This window comes from Artemia sp. Qi Xiang Cuo, chromosome 5 (genome assembly GCF_049724085.1).
Source record: "Artemia sp. Qi Xiang Cuo chromosome 5, ASM4972408v1, whole genome shotgun sequence".
Taxonomy (NCBI): Eukaryota; Metazoa; Arthropoda; class Branchiopoda; order Anostraca; family Artemiidae; genus Artemia; species Artemia sp. Qi Xiang Cuo.
The window spans coordinates 14965314-14985427 of NC_142798.1; the positions used below are offsets into that span (position 1 = coordinate 14965314).

Consider the following 20114-nt stretch of genomic DNA (forward strand, 5'->3'; position numbering starts at 1 on the left):
TTGTTTAACGTAGTTGAAAGTTCTGGAAATTAGGTCTTAGAGGATGACAACCACCCTCACAGCCCTTAGGGTAAGGGTTGCAATTTATGCTCTGGAGGCATATAAGGTGTTTATAAAAAGTGTTTTCGTAGAAACTCAAAAAGGGATCATTCGATTGGAAATCAAAAAGCCTAGTGCCCTTTTTAATAATCGACAGTGATTGGAAGGCTTGACATTTTTATAGTAGAGATCGATGTGGGTATGATGTATAATTTTTTCGTTGTTGTTTTTTTTTAGACCAAGGCATTTCGTATCGAAGGAGTTGTCGCAGGAACTTCGAAAAGGGCTCAATCGATTGAAAAAAGAGAGAGCTGATGTCCTTATAAATAGTGTAAAGTGATTGGAGGGAAACTAATCCCCCCACCCACGCCCACCCTCCCATTTGCCTTTATATTTAAGAAGTAAATGTTGCCTTAAGATTAAATCAAAATGCACTGTGTTTATGCTAATTCCCAATAAGGTATCTCAGCAGTATCCCAAGAACGACTGAGGGTATTATGTTCAAACTTTCAGGGCTTCTTCTGCTCTTAAAATTTGACCAAATCAAAATAGCGTAAGTGTATCCAAGTTATCAAAGAAAGTAAACAAATTTTTTCGCGAATGTTATCAAGTTTTCCATTTCAGGTCAACTAGAGGAGGTATGAAACTAAATTAAACACTACTATTTGTGTCCAGATTTTTATAAGGGTCTATGTTGCTAAATTTTGCTGAAATTGTTTTCCAGCATACAAATAGCAGGCCAAACTATAAATTCTTAAAAAAACGAAAAGATTTAAAGTATGATTTTCTTTTTCCCTGAAAAGACTATGTCAATATAAAACGAACAGAAATTAATTAAAAAACTGTTTCCAAAAAATAAGTTTTTTCAAAGAAAAGTAAAGAACTCCATTAAACCAAAAATGAGCAAAAAAAAAATCAAATAATCTACCAAGAGGGAAACTACTTGAAATAAGCATCGATAAATAAATGAAACCCAAAACTAACAGAAATTGAAATATATAACTGAAGCAGACTAAAAACGGGTAGAGACTAACACGAGTTGTTGGCAAAACCGCTGTGACATTCCTAGGCCAGAATATAATTTGCACTTTACTTACAAAAATACAAATGAATATGCATTGTCAGCTTAATATACATATACTGATATTTAGTAATCAAAATGTTAACATTATTTGATTTATTAAAGCTATAAAAGTAAAAACATTTATATTTATTCAGTAAAGCGCAAATTGTGTTCTGGCCTTGGGAAGACATAGGGATTTTGAGCCCTACTTATGTTAATTTCTGCTCGTTTTGAGTTTGACTCAGTTATTTATTGTTGTTTTTGTTAGTTTTGGGTTTCATTTATTTATCGTTGCTGATTTTCGGTAGTTTCCCGATTGGTAGATTATCTAGAGCTAGTATAGAAATATATCTATAGAAATGAATTACATTTTTTTTGCACAGTTAGCAGAGCACACTGAAGTTGAAGTAGCCTTAAACTTTGACTTGAAACGTTATAACTTGACCACTTCTTTCAGAAAAGGATTTTGGAGGGTTATTCCGTGTTGATAAGAAAAGAGGGTAAAGGTCCAGTTTAGTTCCTCCTGTAGTGTAGGGCGCAGGAGCTGTATGGTGAAGGTGCAGGTTTGTTCTCCCTTATAAAACAACTTATTTCAGCAGATACAAAGAAGAAGCCCATTTGCGGCATTCTGTGGGACTCCAAGGTCCAATACTAGTATCAGATCCCGCGAGTGGCAGTTTACGCTCGTCAAGGTCTGGCTGTACCGGCCACATGTGCCTCAGCTAAACGGCTTTTTAGCACGACAGGACTGATAGTGACTGCAAAAAGATCAATGGCTCCAGGCAGTGTGAACAAACTCACTTTTGTTACATCAATTGTAACTGAAGTGATGTAACCGCTTATTTAAAATTGTTGGTGTTGTTAAACCATGGTATCAAATTTGTATACAGTGTTTTTTCGATGTCGTTATTTTTTTGTTTTTTTTTTTTCACTTCCTTTTCGTATGTATTTGATGAACAAAAGATGTTTGAACTTCAAACTTTTAAATTTATAAAAAAATTTGCCCAAATCATTAACAAGAAGGAAATGACTCAACACGAGATTTTTTAGGAACAATGCGATGTTAAACATAAACACAACATAGGTTTCCCTGGGTCTAGTGGCTAAAAATGAGAATTCTACTTGGTCTGATCGACGGTGAACATAAACACTTTCCGCACGGCCCAACAAATTCCGGTTTTGTCACATTGTTCTTGTATGTTTTTAGCCAACCATTTAAAAATCCTTACTAAAATCGAGGTTGAACGTGCTTGGTGAAGTGGAATTTTTATTATTGTTTTTAATCAGAAAAATCGGCGCGCCGACAAAAAAATTTCGGCGCGCCTGGCGGCGCGCCACCACCGATACTGAATCACGCATTCGCCGCCGTTATTTCGGCGTGGCGCGGCTTCGGGGACTACTACGTCTATTTCATAAATGTATTCAAGGCTAGTGACTCGGTCTTTCACTTGCAAGTTATGTTGGCTGTTCTTCGGTGCTGGGTAAACCCATCCCTCTGCACAAGTGTTACCTGAAGGCGTAGGCGCACTGGTGTGGAACTACGCCTACGCCTGAAGGCGTAGACGAGTGGAAAATCTGCAGAAATAATACAGATGCAGATGATCACTAATTGGCATCCCGTCAGTGACGTCAAAGATAACATTCTGAAGCTCAGATATATTAGAAAGGACAAAATCAAGATCAGAAGTAGAATCTAATTATGCACAGATAAAAACGACATGTAATTCGAAAGAACAAAAAGGTCGCAGGAAGTGAGGACAAAAACAAACTATATGATCGGAGCATCATCACCTTAAATGTCCGTGTTGAAGTCATCACATACTACTACTAATACTAACAACTCAAAGCACCATCAAGCCACCTAAGCTAACACAACTGTGCACACTCCTCCTCCATCCAAATCTATCCAAAGCTTCCTTCTTTACACCCCTTCCCAAGAAGTTCCAATTTCTTTTAAATCCCACCTTTTTATCTCTCCCCACTCCATTCAGGGACGACCTGCTTTTCATTTGGCCCTAGATTGACGGCCAAAAAGGACATTCATTGGAAATATATAATCCTTCACCCGCAAAACATGACCAAGCCAACTCAACTTTCTCTCATTCTAGTACAAGGAAGCAGGATAGAATCACATTTTTGGTAGAGGTTACTGTTTGAAACACAGTCAGTCGAATAGGTACCCCAAACTGCTCTTAGACAAGTCCTCTGGAAAACAACTAACAAGTCCCCCACTGTCTCCTAAAGCGCACACATTTCATACATACCTGACCATTGTCGTTACTGTAGCTTCCAATATACGAATCTTGGTTTGCAAACTCATATACTATTTCTTTTCCAATTTTTCCAAACTTTTCCAATTGTGAAAAAAACACCCTAGACCTTGGCCTGTTGGCCATCTACTTTTAACAACTTCACTTCATCTAACATGATTACTAATAATATTACCTAGGCCTATTAAGCAATCTACTTGATCGATCTTCTCGCTACCAAACATCGCCTCTTCAAAGAAACTTCAAAAAAGGTGAAATTGATATCTACTTCCTTATGATTTTCTGGGAATATTTCTGGTCTACACTGTTATTATGAAATTAAAGAGAAAACACCCTGGGTCTTCGCCATTCTACTATTAACAACTCATCTAACATTTCATTTCATCTAACATCATCACTAATAATACTACCTAGGCATATTAAGCAATCTACTTGACTGATCTTCTGGCTACCCAACATCACCTCTTCCCCTTCATTTATTCCTACTCTAAGCAACTTAATCGGACAAAGGAAGTATAAATCCTAAAAGAATGGGAATGGGGACGCTAAATTTATTTAGAATCTTAGAGAGGAAGATAGACGCATTAGCTCAACGATCATATCTTTAACACGGATATCCAACCTTAAATTAGCAGAAATCATGCCACCCAGTATTTTAAAGGAGGACACAGAAATTTCAGGAGGGATAGGATTAAGAAAATGAAGATCTACTTATAACTCCAAAAGGCGGTGCTACAGAGGCATTTACTGTTATGACTGATACCTTGCACTTTTTAGTCGTACTGTGACCACCTAAAATTACATTATCAACACCTTCCCAACCTAAAAGCTTCCCTATTCATCATGAGTCATAGTCCCTCCCTCCGCATCCTATCCTTTCAACCAGATTAAATAAATTCTATATCACTTTTTTTCGTGTTTCCTACCTCTGAGACATGAGTTTCTGAAATCCTAACACGTTCGGTTCAAAACATCTGAATTCGTCAGTCAAAATGTCAATAAGATAGTTGTTTATCAACAGTTTTTCAATTTTTATATTGCTTAAATCATTAAATTTCTATGGCCTGCGGAAAGGAACGGGTCCCACCAGTGCAGGTCAGGGACTAATACATCTTCTCAAGTCTACATGAAGTGCTGAAGCCGACTTAGAAACAGATAGCAAAAAGTACCTGGGTCATCCAATGAATGGAGACTCTGTGCAATCCTAGGCCCTTCTTGGTCATTACAAGGTTTTGCACACTTAGCGGTGCTCTTCTATCAATAAGAGTCAACGTCCTCCAGAATCACCCCTAATACGCCCTTCTCTGATAACATATTTACAAAACAGATTATACTTACGATTGTCTCCACATGTTCGAGTAGATGACACCATCCAGTAAAATCAAACGGATTCTCCTTCACAATATTCCAATACTGCTCAAGCACCTGTCTTCTTTCAACGGTAATGGCTACTCCTTCATCTAAGATTTCTTCGTTTTCTTCTATAGTACCTGTTATTTCTCCATTTTCGGTTAAAGGAGGTACAACACTAGGCACTTTAGAGGCAATCCAGGAATCAGGCAACTTAGGATGATTAAATGGATCAAAATTGGACTGATGAGTCTTCTTTCCGGCTCTAGTTAGAGATAGGTAGTTGAACTCGAGGTTTGGTGACTCAAATTCCAATGGATGAATATCACCAGAAACATGCGAGACATTATCTAATATGTTACTTAAATATGCAGAATTGACTTCTCCGGGTCGGAAAATCTTGAATTTTAGTTTTCTGCAAAGAAATAAAAATAGATCAAACACACAACAAAAAATCTAGAATAATGCAACTTATATTTTGCTTTTATGGTAAATTCTCAATTTATAATTTTTTTCTTGTACTATTCAAAATGTTGCGAGCCTTAGCTTTCTTGTATTGGCTGTAAAAATAACATCTCATCTTGTCTTCGAGTTTTATTTTTTTCAAATTTACTTCTCCGCGTAAAAAAAAACCTTTAATGCATACTTTCTGCAGAGATAAACTATATGAAATGCAAAAAAGATGAAATATCCACCTCATATCTTACTTTTATGACAATACTGTTCTTTTGCTGCTCTTTTAGAGTGACACATTATATAATTTAGTCCTTAAATATGCGAGTTTAGAAAGTATGCGACTTCTCGAGGTTAGAAAGTTTTAAATTTCAAATTTCTTCAGAGAGATAGATTGCATAAAAAAAATCTATTTTGGTGCAACTTGTACTATATTTTAATGGTAAATTCTCCCACCTTGAATTGTTCTTTTGTATTATTCAAAATGTTACGAGTTTCAATTGCTTTTCAGGGGGAGGGTGTTATTGGAAGTCGCATAAATTTGCATAATTAATTTGCTTTTAATTTGCTTATTGTTTTTCAATTGCTTAATGAATTTGCTAAATTTGCTTTTAAGGGGGGCGGGTGTTATTGGAATTCGCATAAATTTGCATAATTAATTGGCTTTTAATTTGCTTAATTTTTTGCAATTACTTAATTAATTTGCTAAATTTGCTTTTAAGGGGGGAGAGGGTGTTATTGGAAGTCGCTTAAATTTGCATAATTAATTTGCTTATTTTGCGCATACATTTGCATAATTAATTTGCTTTTAATTTGCTTAATTTTTTTGCAATTGCTTAATTAATTTGCTAAATATGTTTTTAAGGGGGGGGGTGTTATTGGAAGTCGCATAAATTTGCATAATTAATTTGCTTACTTTTTTTGCAATTTCTTAATTAATTTGCTAAATTTGCTTTTAAGGGGGGAGGGTGTTATTGGAAGTCGCATAAATTTGCATAATTTCTTCCCCAGCTCACTCGCGTTGGCTGTAACTATAACATCATGTCTTGTCATCTTAGTTTTTTTTCTTTTTAATTTAAATCACCAGATAAAAACAAAAACCTTTTATTCAAAAACTCTGTAGTGATAAAATATGTGAAATGCAAAAAAAAGATGGCATTCCCACCTTACATTTTACTGTAAGGATAATTTGTTTTTACTACTTTCTTAGAGGATTGAGTCATTATTTAATGTGCTACTTAAATATGTGGAATTTACTTCTCCGGGAAGGAAAATCTTAAATTCCAAGTTTTACAGAAACAAAACATATTAAAAATGCAATAAGTTAAAATTGTGCACTTTGTTTCTTTTTTTCTTGGCAAATTATCACACATTCTTCTATCTTTTGAATTATTCAAAATACAACGAGCCTTAGTTGTTTTGTTTGTTTTTAGAAAGGAGAAGGGGGCAATTGTAGGTAGTTTTGTTTTTAGAAAGGAGAAGGGGGTAATTGTAGGTAGTTTTGTTTTTAGAAAGGAGAAGGGGGCAATTGTAGGTAGTATAGCTTCTTCCTCTGGTTCCTCGTAGTGGCTGTAACTAAAGCTTCTCGTTTGGTTATCTTTCTTGTGTTTTTTTTCTTTACTTCTCTTGTTAAAAAAAAACCATTAAACTCTAGTATTCTGCATAGAAAAATATTTCAAACGCAATAAAAAGTGGATTCCTGCGCCTTATATAATAATTTTATGAAGTTGTATTTAAAGGGAGTAAGAACAATTAGACTAAAAAAATATAGCTTAGCATAGAAGAACAAAGAGCGGAATCGCAACTTAAAACGAACAGAAAATACCATGAATAATGAACTTAAATTTAAAACAAATAGAAACTGTTACGAATAAGAGCTGGGTTGCTACTCACCTCAAAACCCCTAAAAGCTGGAATGAAATAAAAAAAAAAGATTAGGACTGTTGCAAAACGACCAGGGATATTCGAGCTCATTTTAGCGACCCCAAAAGCACCTGCTTCTATGAAATATCCCGTTTTGATCTCAGATTCTCATTACTATTATGTAAACACTACATTGTTTTTCCATGCTTGTTTTTGAGAATGAGAGACCTGTGCTTCAGAGCTCACCATCATCACCATTTTCTCTTTCAGAGGATGGAGGGGAGTAGATAATTGTGGTGCGGGGCAACACAACTGCTTGATTAACTTTTTGTGATCACATTCTGTAGTTCAGCAATGATAAGAGGTGAAAATTCAAGGCTTCTTCTGGTATGAGGATAGAGCAGACAGAGCAGAAAGAGCAGACATATTTTCTGAAGTTCGGTAAATTTCAGAAATTTTCTAGAAGAAAACCTTTCTTTTCCAGTCTATTAAGGTAGAATAAAAGAAAAATAAAACAAGACCGTGCTAGATCCAAAAATAAAATTTGTCAAACATTATCTGTTCGAAATCTTCAGATATAATTTCTGTAGCTCTGCTAGATTTCCCGGATAATTTTTTAGAAAAGTGGATCTCAAAATTCCCAACACCAAGCAAGGAATAATCAGTTCCAAATCTTCAGATCTAATTTCCGCATCTCTTCTAAATATCCAGTATATTATTTTTAAAAAGTGGATCTCAAATTTCCCAACACCGAGCATGAAATTATCTGTTCGGAATCTTCAGATTGAATTTCTGTATTTCCAGGTTACTCTTTTAGAAAACTAGAGCTTAATATTCCCCACCGAGTATGGAATTAATCGTCAAATCGAATTTCTGCATCTCTTCTGGATTTCCAGAATGATTTTTTAGAAAAGTGGATCTCAAATTTCCCAACACTTAGCATGTAATAATCAGTTCCAAATCTTCAGATCTAATTTCTGTAGCTCTTCTAGATATCCAGGATATTTTTTTTTTAGAAAAGTGAATCTCAAAATTCCCAACACCAAGCAAGGAATTATCTGTTTGAAATCGTCAGATCGAGTTTCTGCATCTGTTCTAAATATCCAGTATATTATTTTTAAAAAGTGGATCTCAAATTTCCCAACACCGAGCATGAAATTATCTGTTCGGAATCTTCAGATTGAATTTCTGTATTTCCAGGATACTCTTTTAGAAAACTAGAGCTTAATATTCCCCACCGAGTATGGAATTAATCGTCAAATCGAATTTCTGCATCTCTTCTGGATTTCCAGAATGATTTTTTAGAAAAGTGGATCTCAAATTTCCCAACACTTAGCATGTAATAATCAGTTCCAAATCCTCAGATCTAATTTCTGTAGCTCTTCTAGATATCCAGGATATTTTTTTTTAGAAAAGTGGATCTCAACATTCCCAACACCAAGCAAGGAATTATCTGTTTGAAATCGTCAGATCGAGTTTCTGCATCTCTTCTAAATATCCAGTATATTATTTTTAAAAAGTGGATCTCAAATTTCCCAACGCCGAGCATGGAATTATCTGTTCGGAATCTTCAGATTGAATTTCTGTATTTCCAGGATACTCCTTTAGAAAACTGGAGCTTAAAATTCCCCACCGAGCATGGAATTATCTGTTATCCTGAAACCCTCCAAAAAGCATGGCACGTCACTGAAAACAAAATATACTTTGAACAGTTTTTTTTTTCTACTGTAAAGAAAAAATACAAATATTGCTCCCACTAGCCAAACATCACAGAACTAATAATTATAGATATTAATCACCTTGTGGCAGCTTACATGGCCATAAGTGGGCACTGTGGCCGTCAATCATTTTAGTACGGCACATTTTCTATCCACAGAAAGATGAAATTAATACGTAGATAAAATATTAATTAGTGTAAATAAAAGCCCTTCTCTAATAGGAGATAGTTTAGCCTGTTGGAACTTTCTAATTTTGCTTATTCCTATCTTTTTTCTTTTTTTTTATATTATTTATTGTTCTGGCCATTTATAAGGCTGACTAAAACCTTCTTCATCTTTCTGATTCTTGTTTTAAAATGTCTTAACATCTTTAAAAAAAATATAAAATTAAACTTAAAAAATAATAATCATGATCAGTCCCTATTCTAACTTTATACTACATGCATTAGAGCTAGTTTCAAAGGGACATTTCCTCTTTTTGCTGTGCTCCCTACGATATATCTAGCTACTTCGGGTGAATCCAAGACCACAGTGATAATCCCCTCCAGGATTTAAGGTGGATTAATTCTCATTCAACTCCTGTCAGAACAGACCCAACAAAAGTCTTTCAGAGACAAGCAAAAGCTCAAAATATCATGCAGAACTGTCAGCAGTCAATGAGTCTAACAAGATGAGGAGGTTAGTAATTGATTTTACTGACTAAGAGGCCATTTTTACCAGCAATTAACTAAAAAAAACAAGTTTGTTTTAACTGAAAGTAAGGAGCGACATTAAAACTTAAAACGTTTTTCACCTGCATTTGTTTGAGTTTCGTATCTTTTTTCTTTTTTGTTGTGCTCCACTATAATCTTTTTGTAGATGGTGGGTAATTAAAATTATTATTATTATTATTCCGTATATGAAAGGGGCTTTCCCCTCCTCAACACCTCGCTCTTTACGCTAGTTTGACTCTGTCTCACAACTTTATTTTTTAAAACAATAAAAACTTTAGCGTAAAGAGCGAGGAGTTGAGAAGGGGAAAGCCCCTTTCATATACGGAATAATTTCTCTTCGTTTTAAGTTTTGATGTCGCTCCTTGCTTTCAGTTAAAAAAACTTGTTTTTTTTTATGTAATTTCTGAACGTTTTTCAATTAATGCAGCTTTGATTTTGGCTCACCGTAAATGAATAATTAAAACAAAATTCGCATATTTATTTTGCTTTTTTTGACTAAATGACTTTCTCGAAATTTTGTTCTGACGTAACTTGCGAATTAACTTACGTATCGAATTTCTAAATTCGTATGTTTTTATTACGTATATTAGGGAGTTCGCTCCCTAGTCAATACATCGCTCTTTACGCTAAAGTTCGAATTTTGTCCGAATCACAAACCCCTGAATCACAAAGACCGGTTAATTAGAAAAGATGGCTCTTTTGAAAGTACTAAAAAAAAAAAACTGTAGCGTAAAGAGCGAGGTACTGACTAGAGGGCAAACCCCCTCATATACGTAATAAATTTATGTTCGTTTTAAGTTTTAATGTTGCTTCTTACTTTCAGTTGAAGAAACTTGTTTTTTTATTTAATTTCTGATCGTTTTTTAAATATTGCTGTGAAATCCGGTGTTACCGTCACAGAATTGCCTCTTCCCCCCTGAAAACATCCTCCGTAGAACGATTATCCCCCGTAACCCCTACTCTAACCCCGACCCCCCACTAAAAAAAAATCCTCCTGAAAACGCCTGTATACTTGCCAATAACCAACACTATATGTAAACAATGGGAAAAGTTTATAAATCGCAGCCCTTCCCCCGGGAACAGTGGGGGATTAAGTCATCCTCAAAGACATATTAATTAGATTTTCGACTGTGCTGAATAAAATGGCTATCTCAAAATTTCGATCGGGTGACTTCGGGAAAAAAATGAGCGTGGGAGGGGGCCAAGTTGCCCTCCAATTTTTTGGTCACTTAAACAGGGAACTAGAACTTTTAATTTCCGTTCCAATGAGCCGTCTCACGATATTCTAGGACCACTGGGTCAATACGCTTACCCCTGGGAAAAAAAAAAAAAAACAACAAATAAACACGCATCCATGATCTTTCTTCTGGCAAAAAATGGAAAATTCCACATTTTTGTAGATAAGAGCTTGAAACCTCTACAGTAGGGTTCTCTGATACGCTGAATATGATGGTATGATTTTCATTAAGGTTCTATAACTTTTAGGGGGTATTTTCCCCTTTTTTCAAAAATAAACCAACTTTTCTCAGGCGCGTAACTTTTAATGGGTAAGATTAAACTTGATGAAACATATATATTTGAAATCACAATTAAAATCTGATTCTTTTGATGTATCTATTGGTATCAAAATTCCATTTTTTAGACTTTCGGTTACCATTGAGCCGGGTTACTCCTTACTCACAGTTCGTTACCACAAACTGTTTAAAAAGCAAGGTTTTCGCAAAATCAAAATTGGCAAGAACTTGACAAGACTTGGCAAAATCAGTTCATGCTGTAGTTTAACTAACATTTGTATCTACTGGAGCGACACATTGAGGGAGGAGCATAGGCTACTTCTTGAAGCACCTCTGTTGTCAGAATTACCTCTTTCAAAGAAACCGCCAGCAGAACTACTGAACAAAATGTCTAAGGATCTCTAGAAATATGAATTGCCCTTCCTGTTGAACTGTATTTAGTAAAGCGCCTAGTAAATTTTCCAGGGAGAGATTTAATTGCTTCTTAGCATAACACTGAATATTAAAAGAATGATCCAAATAAGTACGTATAGCATTAATAGGTACGTAAAGCATTTTCATGGTATCGTTTTCAATTTTCCAGGGGGATAAAATAATTCCCGCCACTTGTATTTAGGTAATTGCTTCCCAGCAAAACACGGCATATTAACAGGAATAATAAAAATAGGTGAATATCCTATTTTCTTGGTACTACTACTACTAGTAACCACTCACCGTAGCACCAAGCAGCCTGAGGCCCACAAAGCTACACATGCTGGTATTCCATCCCAATCTATTCAAAGCCTCCCTTTTTACAACCTCCAGGAAGTTACCACTTCCCTTAAAGCTTTCCTTACGACACTCTCCAACCCCAACCGAGTACGACCTGCTTTAGTCAAAAGACGAAAAAAAACCTGCATTTTTATGCATCTGTTTTAAATTCTCTAGGGTAGTGGTCGGTAAACTTATTAGCCAAAGAGCCAAATATGAACATTACAACAATAAAGAATTGGGAGCCAAATCTGCTTGTTTAGTAAACTTTTTTGCACTAAATAAGTATTACATTAAATAAAGGTAAATTTTATGCTTATTAAAAATTCATTAATGCAAACAATATGCTTGCATCTCCTTGTAAAGGTTGAGTCAGTCAGGTTTGTATGTGATTGTTTTAAATCTGGGGCATGATTCCAAGTCCTCATTAATAAGACGACTTTTCAGTTTAGTCTTGATAATTTTCATGACTGAAAAATAATTATTTGCATATACATGCAGAGCCGAAAAGGGATAAAACAGCAAACGCAAGCTATTTCAGCTGATCGTAAGAGTCAGAAATACTGTTCCAAGCGTTGAAACTGCTCATCTCCTTGGTCTCCAGGTCATTCAAAGCAGAGCACTTGTGTTTTGAACTAAGATCGCATTTCTTCTTGACCAATATCTCCAATTCAACACAAAGAAGCTTAAATTTAGAGTGTCATATCTCCTTGTTTTTTTTTTTTAATCTAACAAATGTATTTCAAAGCTAGCAATGTTAATTCCAAAAGGAGAAAATTTCAACCCAGTTATCGTAGCATTAAGAGGGTTTTTGACAAATGCTAGAAGTTGCTCTGCTGTTTTTAAATTCCTGAAACCTCCTGATAAGTGCTTCCCTCATTTTTGAAATTATTGTTTTAAAATATTGTTTATCAATAGAGGAATTATTTTCTTGGCGATAATTCAGCGGGCTCGGAAAGCGAAACCATGTTTCCCTTTCAAAATCCTGAGCAAAAATGGATGATCTATTTTTGAATGTTATTACTTCTTCTAACATTCAAAAAATTAAGTTTGCTTTCCCTTGAGGTCTATCATTAAGCTGATTTAGATGAGACGCAACATCTACAATGACATAAAAGTTTTGTATCCACTGATCCTCTAATACTTTTGGATAGTGAATGCCCTTCTCAAGGAGAAATGCATTAATTTCTGGAAAAAGTGACGTGAAAAGTCCCCTCTTGATAAGTAACGTACTTTGCTATGAAGCAGAAGTTCAGCATACTCACTCTCCATTTAAAAATTCCTTAAATTAGCAATGATCAAGAGCTTTAGCTAAAATGGAGTTGATACGGGTCATAACTAATTCCGTAAATTTTCTAATTTCTTCCGGAAATGTTTGCGCACGAAGTGCTTCTTGATGAATGATACAATGGGAAACAAGTATCTCGTGATTAAATTTTTACAAAATAGCAACAAACCCTTTTTCTTATGCCGGTAATAGTTTTGGCCCCAATTGTTGAAATCAACACATTTTTATCGAAAGGAAGATCTACAAACTTATCCATACACTCAATTACAGCACTTGCGATATCTTCTCACGGATCTCGTCTTTGAGTGGTAATAATCCTAAAAGTTCTTCTTTATGGCCTGAATAAGACATAAATCTTACAAAAAGTGAAACTTGTGCTGTATCATTTATGTCACAAGACTTGTCAGCTGCTATTGATAAAGCCGAAACAATTTCAGATCTTAGATATGCTGTGTGTTTGTGTGTTGTGTGGCCCCAATTGTTGAATTCAACACATTTTTATCGAAAGGAAGATCTACAAACTTATCCATACACTCAATTACAGCACTTGCGATATCTTCTCACGGATCTGACCTTTGAGGCGCAATAATCCTAAAAGTTCTTCTTTAGGGCCTGAATGAGACATAAATCTTGCAAAAAGTGAAACTTGTGCTGTATCATTCATGTCACAAGACTTATCAGCTGCTATTGATAAAGCCGAAACCAATTTCAGATCTTCGATATGCTGTGTGTTGGTGTGTTGTGTGGCCCCAATTGTTGAAATCAACACATTTTTATCGAAAGGAAGATCTACAAACTTATCCATACACTCAATTACAGCACTTGCGATATCTTCTCACGGATCTGACCTTTGAGGAGCAATAATCCTAAAAGTTCTTCTTTAGGGCCTAAATAAGACATAAATCTTACAAAAAGTGAAACTTGTGCTGTATCATTTATGTCACAAGACTTGTCAGCTGCTATTGATAAAGCCGAAACAATTTCAGATCTTAGATATGCTGTGTGTTTATATTCGAACAAATTTAATTGTTCTATCTTTAATGGTTTTGGAAGACAATGGTAACTCTTTAATTCTTTTCAGAATATCTGCTTCGTTCTTACAATCTTTTAACTTAAACAAACAATTATATATATTTTCGATTTATAGAAAAATTTAATTTATCAAAATAAATTCAATTTTTTTCTTACACAGTTTTTTTTAATGAAAATGTTATTGTGCCTTCCATGAATATGTGTGCCAGAGCCGCACTTAAGGGACCAAAGAGTCACATGCAGCTCCAGAGCCGCACTTTGCTGACCACCCCTCTAGGGTAATCAATTAATCCCCAGCCTACTTTTGCTCAGATATGATTATTTGTAAATCATCTGAAAAAGCACCATAAAGACTATAAAATTAGAATATCTTATTAGAAATTAGATTAATTTATTAATTAGAAATTAGAACATAACGAAAAAGTACCGTTTAGGAGGAAGATTTACAGTAACTTCTTGATCTGCTTTGTACTGAATTTCTATTAACTCTTCTGAGGCATTAGGACTTGGAATATTTGCTTCATCATCCTTTTCAATTCTTTTGAGAATCTCTTGAATCTCCAATGGCACTAAATCTGGCTCAGGGTTTACACTCTGCTTTGTTTTGCTTCCACATTGGATGTTTTCATTTTTGACTGTTTGAAGAGTACTTGCATTTTTTGAGCCAGACGCAACAACAAAAGAAGATCCAAGATGTACAAGACCAGAAACTTGTTGTCTTTCTTGCTCAGACATTTCCCTTTTTAAATTTTACCTGAAAGTAAGACTGTTATATTTGATATGTTTAATCTTGAGCTAAAGATAAACGTTAACACATAAAAAAATATTAATATCATATAAAAAATATTTATTTTAAAAAGGAGATATTACATATGAACGCAGAAATTTGGAGAAGTTTTTGGACTCTTTTTGGGGGGGGGGAGGGGGGATCTTGATCCGTTTTTCAAGTATCTCTCCCATCCATAATTATAAATCGTGTTTGAAAAACAGGTCACATTCCATAAAAAAACAGATATCTGAGCTAAAAAAGCACTAATTTGAACAATAAATTGCATGTGTGCATTCTTGGATGTTGAAGTTATTTTAAAACCATAGATTTAGGCTATGACTGTAATTTATTTAAAAAAGAGAAAATATAGACTATGCTTTTGTTGCATTTTCCCTATTTAAATTCCACTCAAAACAAAATCAGTTCAACTTAAAATAAATATATTATTTTAAGCTAATAGTAATAACCTCAACTTGACGCTTAGTGTATTTGACACCTGGTGCTCATCTGATGGCAAAATGAGCACAGACACTGATTTTAACTTGTGGCCAGTCAAGTCCTTTGGAGTAGATGAAAGTGCCATCATAATCCCTAGAAAACATCATAAATTAACTTTTGTATGGCTAACATGACAGGGTACTGTGTTATCAATACAAATGTTGTTTTGACAAAATTTTGCCCTTTAATACTTTGAGTTTTTATATAGGAGCCTCTAGTTCCAAGAAATTTTATCATCTTTGGGGATGAAGATCCTATTTCAATCTTGTGCCTGTGTTAGTTTTGGTGGAATTTTTCTCAGGAATAGTTCCGTGCATTAGCGAAAGGCAGAAGAGAATCCAGCAAAATTCTTAACTGATACTGCTCCTGAATAGCAAAAATAGCTGGTAGTTTTATCTGTTTTAGCTATGATAATTCCAAGTCTAGGTGATTGTGAATCATCTTTATGCATTCGAAGCTGATTTAGAATCTTTTGATCTTATATTACTTAAAGTTTTATCAAAAGATTACTTAACATTCTCATGAATTATAGTTTTAGCTCGACAGCTTTGACGGCCTCAAAAAGTGCATCTTTAAGGCTCTAATTCCAACAAGAGGTCATCCTGGTTAAAGAGAGAAAATTTAGCCTCTCCCTCCTCTGAACTCTGTTCATTTGGACAAATGTATCTGAGTGACCCTTGACAAATAGCACCAAAAACTCTGAAATTTTTTTTTCTTCGTGAAAGAAGACAGCAACATAATAAGAACAAACAACTAGAATTGATTTTAAACGATATATCAATAAAGTACAAAACGCCAACGGCTCTAGAAGCTCATGCTACATGCGTTTTTTTATACTGTAATGGGTTCCTTTGGGATGACCCTATTTCACCTACATTAGGAACACTCTCTGCAGTGAATTTGGTGGGAAACTTGCATACTCCAGTGACTACTAGATGCTAAAACAGCTCCAAAATATTGACTTATTACAAATTAATTGCAGAAGGTCAACATATATACTACAACTACTCTCATAGTGACATCTTATCATGCAACCTTGCCACTTACTTACTTCACTATTGACGGGAACTAGACGCTACTCCACCTCGCCCAGCATCCATAATTTTCCAACATAAGTTTTCAATGAGGCATGGTTATGTGCAATGACTTGAACATGGTGGGCAGAAGCCTCCAAGCGGTTTTACGTCGTTTTTCATCACTGACCACCAATCTTTCTTCTGGCCTCAAGGTCGACGTTTCCAATCTCCAAGCGGCCGTGCTTTAATAGCAGACTTTGAGATGCATCAGTCTTCACGGTGTAAACAACAGCCCACCACAAAGAGCCACCGTCTCTTTACAATTTCGGAGACTGGGTGCTGCTTCTTACAGCACTCATGGATCTCCTTGTTGGATACTCATTCATGACGCTAGAGCAATACAATGAGGACAGTCGTGATCAAAGACATCCAGCTTACTAATATTTTGAGCTTTGGCGACCCATGTTTTTCGCACCCATTTAGAACAGTACTTCTGACAATCACCTCATAGACTCTAATTTTCGTAGTGAGGCTTATACTTTGACTCTTCCATAGTGATATATTGAGCTGAGAAAAACTGGCAGAGGCTAGGCAAATACACTTTTCAATTTCTTGATCAGATCCTCGCTTCAAATCCAAAAGGGATCTGAGGTAGACAAATTCTTTAACTTGCTCAATGCTTTTGCCATCTAGGATATATTCGGCTAGACATTAGTTTTACAAGCTAATGTTAAGTTATATTAAATAAGAAAACCAAAGTCTTCTGTATAACTTTGTTCATTCTTTTCTATAATAATTTGATGTTTAAAAATTCATACAGAAGACTATATCATTTTCCATGTTTAAAGGAAACATAATACTTTTAATTAAGCTCATTTTTATGTTCCTGGCCTCCCCCAGGCCACTCAGAGTGTCCCCAGGTGGCGATAGGGGAACACCCTCCAATATTTAGGGTACCCCCATAGGAGGCACGGACCAAGGAGGGAACGTTGTCCCTGGGGTTCATAATAGAAACTGGGGCACCCTCACCCAGGGTTATAAATACAGGCGGAGGAGGAAGAAGGCCCCTCAAACGTACACTAAATAGGACCCACCGGTGTGTCCACAAGTCCCATGAGTTGCAAACCTTCTCCCAGTAATGGATTAAATTGAATGGTGATGCATAATACCATCGCGGGAGGATCCTCTATAGGAGGACAACTGCGGCAGGGCGTAAGATCCAGATCTATGGACAACGGCCTCTGCAAAGGGCTGCCTCGACCTTTTTGGGATGCCTGCAAGACTGGGGACCTTGCGGTTAGCTCTATTCCCACTTGAGGAGTGGCGCCCTTCTAGAAAATTATAGCCTAGTAAACGACACAGCATTCGCACGGGATTCTGACTAATGGACAATTCTTCTGGGCTTGGTTTGTTTTGATGGGCGTCTTCAGGCTGAAAAACCCCTTCCAAGCTAATTTATCTATTATGAGCTGCCTCCCCGTAGTAGCATAATATTTGTAGGCATGAATATATAATGAGTCGGAGGCAATAGGCTTGAGCTTGTCTGTGCAGGATTTCGACTCTTGTTGATAGAAGAGCACCGCAAAGTGCTGAAAACCATGTTGTGACCAAGATGGGCCCAGGGTTACACAAAGCCTCCATTCATAGAGGTCCCAGGGACTGCTTGCTGTCCGGTTCTAAGCCGGCTTAAGCACTTCGGTGTAGACTTGAGAAGATATGTGATCCCCGTCCTGCACTGGTATCCGGGATCATTGCTTTTCCTGTGGCGAAAATAATTTCAATGACTTAAAGAACAAGAAAATTGGAACTTGGAATGTTACGACGTTAAAAAATGACTATCGTATCCACATTTTGACTGACGAATTCAGACGACTCGAACTGGATTTATTAGGAGTTTCAGAAACTCATATTCCAGGGGTAGGAAGTATGAAATTAGGTGATATAGAATTTGTTTACTCAGGCAGGAAGGATAGGGTACATAGACAGGGAGTAGGGCTCATGACAAGGGCGGATCCAGGATTTTTTTTCGGGGGGGGGGGTTACTAATTTTTGACTTTTTCGGGGGGGGGGTACTAATTTTTGACTCAGTTTTCGACTAATTTTACTGATTTTTACCTAGGTTTTACTAATTTTCAACTTATTTTCGACTCGGTCAAAAATTTCGGAGGGGGTTCAAACCGGGTAACCCCCCCCCCTGGATACGGCCTTGGATCATGATGAATAATGAGGCTGCTAAGTCTTGTTTAGGCTGTGAAGGTATTAATAATAGAATACTAATTGCTCATTTTATGACTAAAAAGTTAAGGGTGTCAGTTATAGTAGTATGCACCCCGGTAGAACCGACTGACGGAGATACTAGTGACTCAGATGAATTTTACTTACAGTTACAGGAGCAAATAGACAGGGTCTCAGGTAGAAATATGATGTTTTTACTGGGAGATTTTAACACCCAGGTTGGTAGAAATAAGGATAGATGGTATCCCAGCTTAGGTAAATTTGGTGTAGGAAAAGAAAACAGTAATGGATACAGACTTTTGCAATTTTGTAGGTATTAAATAAAAAAAACAAGTTTTTTTAACTGAAAGTAAGGAACGACGTTAAAACTTAAAACGAACAGAAATTATTCCGTATATGAAAGGGGCACCAATTTTTTTTTTTTTTTGAGAATTGTAATTTTGAGAGGTTGAGAATTAGAGGGTTGCAGCCGTCCTTCATCAGGATTTTTGAGCCTTACCCGGGCGGTTGCTTGTATATAGTTTATTTTGTAATTATTAGTAAATAAAGCAAGTAAACTCAAGTCAACGCCTCGCTCTTTACGCTAAAGTTTGAATTTCTCACAGCTCTTATTTTTTTAAACAATAAAAAACTGCAGTTTCGGTTACCATTGAGCTGGGTCGCTCCTTACTTACAGTTCGTTACCACGAACTGTTTGATAACAATCTAGTTATAACCAATACGGTGTTTGGTCATAAAATGGCTCATAAGTTAACATGGTATTCACGTGATGGTAAGACAGCAAACCTTATTGATTATGTTATAGTAAACCGAAGACTCGCAGGATCAATACAAGATACTAGGGTATACAGGAGTGCCGTTATTGATGTTAAAAGTAAATATCACCATCTAGTAGTGGCAAGGGTTAATTTAAAGCTTAAATATCGGAAGGGTAACTACCTCCCGGGAAGTTATGATGTTAGTAGACTTCAGGATCAGAATTTGAGAGAAACATTACAGGAACAGTTCAATACTAAACTTAAGAGTTTAAAATTTGATAATGTGGAAGATGGTTGGAATCCTTTTAGAAAAATAATTTGTGAAGTTGTTGAAGGTGTGTTAGGGAAGAAAGCTAGAACTGCAGCTAAGAATATTAGTGAAAAAGCTGTATGTTTAATAGAAAGGAGAAAGGACTTGTACAAGAATTATATGAGTGATAGATCATATGAAAACAAAAGGAATGTAAAGGAGGTGGAGAAAGCATTAAAATATGAACTACGGAGGTGTGAAGTGGATTCCATGGATAAAATTTCCGAGGATCTGGAAAATGCAGCTAGACGGCATAATAGTAAAATATTGTACTGGCATGTTAAGAAATTGAGAGGGAGTAGTCAATCCGGACTTAGCCCAGTTAAAGATAGGAATGGGGCCGCAATTAGCGATAAGGAAAGAACCAAAGAGAAATGGGCCGGACATTTTGGGAATTTGCTTAACCAAGATAGAGTTGCAGGAAAAGCTATAGAGGAAAATGAAAAAATTTGTGATACCTTGGATGTGAAAGAAG

The 20114-nt window shown here is 35.9% G+C and overlaps 1 protein-coding gene across 1 annotated transcript in view; it reads right to left on the bottom strand.

The window, feature by feature from the left end:
* The window catches only part of LOC148951845 (uncharacterized), a 223015-nt gene that overhangs the window by 185244 nt on the left and 17657 nt on the right, over positions 1 to 20114 (bottom strand). Inside the window, exons 2-4 of the mRNA XM_089089083.1 lie at positions 14481 to 14807; positions 4693 to 5137; positions 2613 to 2677 (exon numbers count right to left, since the gene is read on the bottom strand). Of these exons, the coding sequence (XP_088945209.1) occupies positions 2613 to 2677; positions 4693 to 5137; positions 14481 to 14788 (818 nt within the window). The 5' untranslated portion in view covers positions 14789 to 14807. The remainder of the gene's footprint in view (positions 1 to 2612; positions 2678 to 4692; positions 5138 to 14480; positions 14808 to 20114) is intronic.